The sequence below is a fragment of the Thunnus thynnus genome, chromosome 2 (assembly GCF_963924715.1).
Source record: "Thunnus thynnus chromosome 2, fThuThy2.1, whole genome shotgun sequence".
Taxonomy (NCBI): Eukaryota; Metazoa; Chordata; class Actinopteri; order Scombriformes; family Scombridae; genus Thunnus; species Thunnus thynnus.
The window spans coordinates 19,980,210-19,988,050 of NC_089518.1; the positions used below are offsets into that span (position 1 = coordinate 19,980,210).

At 39.5% G+C, this 7,841-nt stretch overlaps 1 protein-coding gene across 1 annotated transcript; it reads right to left on the reverse strand.

Moving 5' to 3' along the window:
• Positions 1-65: 65 nt before the first annotated feature.
• On the reverse strand, positions 66-7,841 carry unc45b (unc-45 myosin chaperone B). The gene is made up of 20 exons (XM_067608467.1): positions 7,690-7,841; positions 6,839-7,000; positions 6,696-6,732; positions 6,401-6,576; positions 6,052-6,141; positions 5,763-5,930; positions 5,372-5,537; positions 5,040-5,210; positions 4,743-4,914; positions 4,089-4,389; positions 3,721-3,815; positions 3,255-3,396; positions 2,995-3,135; positions 2,721-2,848; positions 2,385-2,451; positions 2,008-2,121; positions 1,758-1,873; positions 1,511-1,628; positions 1,240-1,395; positions 66-780 (listed from the first exon to the last, which is right to left on the reverse strand). Exons 2-20 carry the CDS (start codon positions 6,998-7,000, stop codon positions 508-510), a joined length of 2,793 nt encoding a protein of 930 aa, XP_067464568.1. The 5' UTR covers positions 7,690-7,841; the 3' UTR covers positions 66-507.

The window sequence follows — 7,841 nt, forward strand, 5'->3', positions numbered from 1 at the left end:
TTTAAGGGAACTGAAAAAAATATAATCACTAGCAACAGCAAAAAATACACGACAACAACAACATCTTCCCAAAACTCAAGCCTTGTTGTGAAAGATACAAAAAAGACAACATTTAACATATACATATTGAAATAGTATATTTTTGCTTCACTTTCATCTTGTGAACTGATGACATTTGAACTAATCAATCTTCAAACATTATTTCACAGTTTCAGTTCAACTCAAACAGAAATAATAGCAGTTACTCCCTATTTCAAACAGAGAACAGATCCTTCATGGTGGAAAATCCTCAATATTTACGTACTCCTGTATATCCCAGGCTCCAAACAGTCTCTGTAAAAAAAATACAACACTGCTTTATATTGTGAGAGATTATTTATAGAGATTTTTAGCCAGGTTGATTAATTCTTTGATTTCCTTTATGTGGAAAAATCATTTGGAAAAAAAAGTTTCTATATAACAAAAGAAATAAAGAAGAATGTCCGATGCTGTTGCTTGGTGTGCATTTTAAGAGGGGCTGGAGAAGGGTTTGATGAGGCTGAGATCCATAGCTTTGACCAGGCATGACCGTGCCACATCGATGGGCTCCTGCCTCTTTGGATTGTCTTCCGCCTTGCCGATCACTGTGAGGATTTCCAGAATCTCACTCTCAATCAGTTTCTTGGCCAGCTCACTGTCGTCTGAGTTGAGCATGTTGTAGACAATCACAAGGCCACGGTGCTGGATCCTGGGGTTGGCATGGAGACACAACCTCTGCAGGATCTCAAGCCACTGGGTGGTCTATTGGGAGAGATTAATCAGTCAGTCAGTGACACTCTGGTAAAGTATGCGAATGATGAATCAAAAATGTCACATACTGCTTTTAAAACTTTAAAAAGAGTGACACGTGGCACAGCAAGATGCATTTTGCCCACAAAATATACATAAAGCAGCATTGCATGATGCACATACTGAACAATCATCAGTGTCTTTGACACTTTCAGTGACTCTTTCAGTAAGGAATGACAGTAGATATTGAAACAGCAGATGCAGTGACCTAAATTAAAAATAGGTGTTAAACAAAAGCAAGTAACTGTTATTCAGAGCCATGTTGTGCAATGTGTCACCCGGTTCTTTGCACTTGTTGCACCTGCCTGATTGTGCAAGTTGTGGGGCACACATATTTTCAAAACAGACTCTAATATGACACCATAATTCACATTCTGCAGTAAAAACACTGGTAAATGCTGTTGTACATACCACAAGGGTCATTTTAGTGCAGAGCTTCTTCTGAGCAGCAGTGAGCATGGCCAGCGCTCCAGCTGCAGCTACCTGAACATCATCATCATCCTCCCCACAAAGCAGTACCAACAGCTTCAGCTTATCATTGCCATCTTCCAGGTAACGGTCTTGGACCTAAGATAAACAGAGGTGAAATTTTCAACTAAGCCGCACCTGTTGTAAAACTGTTTACATTTTGTGCTTATTGACTTTGTGCAATGTGACGTTTAAGCTGCAAGTCTGTTCTCACCTCTTTACATGTCACAAGATTGCACATGCACTCAGTGGCAGCCTGTCTGATCTGGTCGTGCTCCTCAAACATGTAGTTTTCAATTTCCGGCAGAGCTTTCTCTTTGAGAATCTTAACTCTACAAAAGAGGTAAGTTTTTTTCTTTAAACATGATAATGCAAAACCTGCAAGCTGCAGTGAAGTCACTAAGTTGTAGGAAATTAGCTTTTAACTACCATCACACTGTGTCTGAGAAATACAGGGATACCTTAGTTTTTCACTGAAACCAGCCAAGTTGGTGAGGCTTCTCAGAGCTTCAAAGTTCTGTATTCCATCTCTGTCTGTGTGAAGGAGGTTAACTAAAGGCCTCACCACCTCATACACCTATTACCAAGAGAGTGAAAGAGAGGCAAAGTTGTCAGTAAATTTCCATTCCTCCACACTCACTCACATATCAACTGCTTCATGCTGCAGTTATGGTGTAATGATAACAAAACAGTTGCTGTTGCATTTCTTACCCTCTCACCAGGGAAGGCAATTTCTGGGTTTGAAATGGCTGCGATCTTGGCAAGGGCATGGCTGGCCTTCACCTTCCCAGCTTCTGTTCCTTCCAGTGCCAGCGGTATCAGAGCCTGAAGGCAGAGCCAGAAGTGTTATTCAAACAGTGGTGAACAACAGTTGGGTTACAATACAATAACCAGTCTGTTCAGTTAATAGTAATGCAAATGTGACTGTGCCCGTCCTTTCTGTTTTTCTAAGGATTCAGTTGTGCTGTAGAGATTGTAAAGCACCCTGATGCTTGAGTTGTGAAACACACAAAAAGATCATCTTTTTATTTTATTGTCACTTCATGAAGTGTTATAGATTCACATTTATTTCCAAAATTATGACTCACCTTTCCCCCACCTTGGGCTACAATAATGCCACGATCTTTGGGATCCTCTGACAATGCCAAGAAAACCCTTAAGATAAAAGATAGAAAATAGTTTCAGCAATCACATATTTCTAGGCAATGTTGCAGTTTTTTGGCTTCCATTTCCTCATTGCTATGCATTTAGAAACGATGTCTCTGTGGGGTGAGAAAAATACATCTAGCAGAATGAGAAAGGCATGACTCAAAGCCATACAATGACATCAGCTCAGCTTTAACAGAGTGACCATACAAAAACTTATGACTCGGTCAACAGTTTGTGTTCCTGGAGCAGAAAACTGTTTGTGCTTCCTTTCCCACCTTGATAGCATCTCCTTGGTCTGGTTGGTCAGGATGGTGTTGTCAGCTTTGACCATGACTGCAAGAGCTGATATGACTCCAGCCTTCAGCAGCCTTTTCACTCTCTTCTCAATAAAGTCTTTCTTGTCCTGAGAAAAGGAAGTGGGTAATATGGTGAGTGTGTGTATGTATGCAAATGCATAACATTTCCTGCCTATACTTTTCCTGCCTATGTATATCAAATGTCATGTCTGAGAGTATGATTAATTTCCCTTTCCTTTCTCCTTTACTGTACCTTGGGGTGTTGCTCAGGCACATGTTGCTTTGAGAATTTGGCTAGTTGGACCAGCTCAGGGATGATTTCCTTCTTGTCATAAGAGTTAGTGCAGTTAACCAGGGTGCAAGCTACTGCATATATGATGGTCTTATCTGTAGACTAAAAACACAGAGAAAGGAGAGAGGTTATTTCTAATGCGTGATGTCCAACCTGACATATGAAGCTACATGTTACTTGCAAAAATGTTTTTTGTTTCTTTATGTCTGTTATTTTCATACCTTGGACAGTTCAAACATGGCCTTCAAAGAAATCTCATCCTCAACAAAGTCATCTTTCACATCAGCATCATTAGTCAGATAAGCAAGGCCCTCGATAGCCCACTTCCTTGTTTTGGAATCTATTTGTGGATTACAGAGCCATCTAGAAGTAGAAAAAAGGAAACACTAATGATAACAATACTTAGAGATGATAAAAAAAAATTGTAGGATTACAAGTTGCTGTGATATTTTGGCACTTCATTCCTATAAGAAATTATATCTATACAACTTTTCCATCAAAACTAGATTCAGACTAGATTGAACTTTATAGTCATTGCATATAATAAGTACCAGTCTGGTAATAGATCATAGCTTGTATCAGTTTTCACACAGATTTTCTATATACAACCATTTTTTCTATCTTTATGGATAATAACATGCTAGATTCTGGCACAGTCACTTTAACAATCTGTGTGTGAATACTCACTTTCTGCACTGCTTGGCCAACTTCTCAGTGGAGCCTTCAGCAAACTGCCTTAAACTGTAGTCATCACCACCAGCTGAGCCCAGTTTACAGAGACCCTGGTGAGGACATGGACATATTGTATGCATAAACATAAACACACAGGACAAAAGAAGTTGTGGACTCTAATTTAACAGAATTTATATGGAACAACTAGACTTGCGTGCCCAGTATAGTTAAGCAAAAGGAGCTGCTTATTATGTTTTTGCTTTCCTGTACTGTCTTGTCATGTTCCTACTGTCTGGGATGTGTTATTCTATATTGTGCAATGGGCTGAGCCCAAAAACACACTTTGACCTGTGTTTGTTCTTTTCTGTTCCAGGAACACTCACCACCAGCGCACGTATTTTAATCCTCTCATTCTTGGTCTTCTTGTAAATGTCTTTAAGCAGTGACACGCCATTGGTGATGATGAAGCTGGCACGACTCATCTTTGTGGAGGAATGGATCAGTGCTTCCACAGCAACCATCTGGTCCACCTCACGCTCGGAGCCACACAGCGCCACCATCATCTCCATGATACCTTGATGTCCAACCAGGGCGTTACCAACATCAAAGGGACCCTGCAGCAGCCCTGAGATGACGTTGATAGCATGAATGGTTTTGTCCATGTCATTGGGGTCAATTTTGGATCTGTGGAAAAGGAAGGGAAAGATAAAAAACACAATAGATTAAGTAACTTGTTATGATGACTCAATTTAGAAAGTCTTGGTTACAACAGTGTGTTTTATGAATGTTGTTTTTATTAATATCATATATGTTCTTTTTTCTTCATTTTATTCATTGTTCCGCATGATTATAAATTGCCTCAGTAACTTTATAATTTCAATCTCATTTTCATATTCTATTCTGTTTTTAGGGTGACTCTGTAACATCTGCCCAGGGACTACAGATGAAAAATAGCATTTACAGCAATGTTTATTAATGTGCACTGTCCCTGTTAAATAAACAAACAAATAAATAAAATAAAAATTTTTGGGACATACTTGATATATTCATCACAAACGTCCCTGTAGTTGTTTCTCTCTGGGTCACATTTGAGGTCATCATAGAGTCTGTTGAGGAGTATGCTGGCAATCAGCTGTGTGTTCTCTGTCAAGGGCAGCTGGTCTGGTAATTCAGGAACCTGACCACACACCTTGAGGATCTTCTTCAAACCTGAAGAGTATACAAATATACATGTATATAGATATCTGTTGAATACAAATGTCAGGGAGTCTAGCATACTATGATGGACTGTGGCTCAAACCAAATTAGTAACCTGCTACAGCTGTGTGGCTCACCGTGATCAATAGTGAAGAGGGTCCTGGAGTTGTTTTGTTCTTTCTTGTCTTGGCGAGGTACATTCTTACTCAGGAGGTTCAGTGCCTGGTCTCTGCCATGACCAGACACCTTCTTACTTGCAACCATCTCCAGAAGAGAGAGAAGGATGGTCTTCAGATCTTTGGCTGCATCTGCAGAAGGACAGATGATAAGGAAGATTGTACGTCTCAGTCATTTCCCCATACTGTGTGGTTCTACAGAGTTTGATTGAAAATTAGAAAGCGAACACTGAATAAGTGTCCATAATAAAATCTACTTTTTGTTGAAGATACAGATGAAGATTCTGTCTTACCCAAAACCAAGGCTTCTTCTTTCCCATATTCTCTTTTATCTCCACCAGTAAGGGAGTCATTGACGCACTGGAAGAGGTTGCATGTTGCCAGTGCAATCTCCTCATTGTCAACAGCCATGATGCTGCACATCTTATCAATGCCCACCATGTTAATAATGGCCATTGCCTGTGTATGGGAAGTGAAAAGAAATATACACGGAGTACATTTTATGAGAAAAAATGCTATACAAATAAAATAATTCTTATAATGGATGATTATGATGCATATGCTGATTTTATTGTGTTTGTAAGAGATTACATAGTTGACGTCATTGTCTTTGTCTGGTTTCTCAATAACTCTTTGATTTTCACTGTGTCCTTGTCTGGACTCGATATCTATGAGTATGCTCACCCGAGCTTTGTGTCCTGTGCACATTCCTGACAAAGTACGAATAGCAGCCAGGATCATCTCTGGTTTGCCTGTCTCTATCATGTTGAGCAGCAGAGGCACTCCGTTATTCTGGAAGATTCTGTCTGCTCCGGCATCCTCTCTAGACAGCACAATCAGGTTGTTGGCAGCCTAGACATAAAAGAAGTAGCATTGTAAAATCAATGAACTTTGCACCCTACATCCTAACAAGCAATAAAACAAGAAGCTAGCTTAATCACAAGTTTTGCTTCAAATTACAGAAAACACCCACTTTTTCCCTCTTGTCCTTTTCCATTTCTTCATCGAGGAGAATGTCAAACATGTTCTGTACTCTTGAGTCTGTGGAGAATGTTGTTTTGAGCTGTGGAGAAAAATGTAACCATAAATAAACTTTGATAATTTCCAAGTGATATACATGTATATCTAACATCTTACCTCAGTATCATGGTTCATTTAATTCTAATCCACCAAAAAACAATGTCTAATACACCTAAAAGTACTGATTTCATCTTATAGATTAGTGAATGCTGAATGTGTGTATGTCAAGGGATTTGTGTAACCTTTTATTGTCTTGTATAAACGTCTGTGTGTAGGTGATTTGTTTTGTTCTCAACACTCACCTTGGCCTGGATCTCTGCTCCCAGCCTGCGGAGAGTCTCCAGGAAAGTCTTGTTCTTTGGTTCGATGGTGGCGCATCTCTGCACATCCTTGAATGCCATGTCGAGTTTTCCTAGCTTTTCCAGAGCTTGACATCGCCTGTATAAGGCTTTAATATCTGCGGCATCGACATCAATTGCTATATAGTGAGAAGAGAGAGTCATAATGAGTTTGTTGTTTGGTGTTATTGCTCCTATCGTTTTGTTTTATTCTGTGTTTGTTTTTGGTTAAACTTTTGTATTAGTTACTCCACAGTACCTTTAGATGCATCAGATGCTGCATTGGCATAATTTTCCTGTAATAAAAAAAGAAACATTTCTAATGAAAGTCTAGATTTGCCAGAGGAATTACACATGTATTCAGTGCTCGTTCTTTTTGTACTGTTTTAGCATGCTGCTTACCTTCTTTAGGTGGCATGCAGACCTGTTTCTGTGAATGACAGCCAGTACTTTCTTGTCTTTGCACACTTTGATGGCATTAGTGTAACACTCAATGGCCTTGTCAATGTCTCCTGCCTGGAAGTGCTTGTTTCCCTCGTCTTTTAACTGGATTGGATCTCCCATCTAGTAGAAAATGGGATTATCAGTTATTAGTTTCTCGTCTCTTGTATCTGACAGTATTAGCTCACCAAAGCCCAATTTAACAGTCAATGTCGTCAGTCAATCCAATGTAAATGCAGTACTTTGGTAAAGCCACCAAAGATTCATACAAAAGTCAAACATTCCAGTCACAGAAAGACATTACTGAATAAAACAAATATTTTAAAAAAAGAGTTAGAATGAATCTGCAGAATGGTTAAGCAGTTTTTTTTACATGGTTTTGACTTGAAGTTCAAAAAATGAACAGATTTACACAATTCCTCATTCACCCTGAAGGATAGTAGAATCTGACAGCATTATAATATTATTTTTAAACTACTGTCGGAGTAGAAATGTGTTTATTCTCACCATACTTTCCAATCAGTGTCCTGCTGACCTGGGTCTCCTGTAGCAAATGGCCATGCACATGCTATCTCTAACTTTAAATGGCCTCCCCTCATACCTTATTTGGGCATGGTCTTGCACCCCAGTTGAGCTTTGCAACAAATGCAACTTTCGTAATGGACAGACACTCTCTGCTCCCACTCCCCTGATAGGCATAGTCTGCCCCCCTCTGTCCCCTTATCCTACCCTCTACATACCTGAATGTCTGTCAAAGTTTAAAAAAAGAGAAAAAAAAAGAAAAGAAGACCTCTGTGGAAGCTGTACAGTACCTTCAGAATTTGTGTGTTGTGTGTTTTGTTCAATCCTCCTCTATTTTCTTTTCTTCTGTTTTTTCCTCCCGCTTGGAAAGTCTGGACCTTCAGTCCGTAGTTTCAATCGTCTTCTGACTTGTGTAACCTTCCCCCACCCACACCTCCATTTA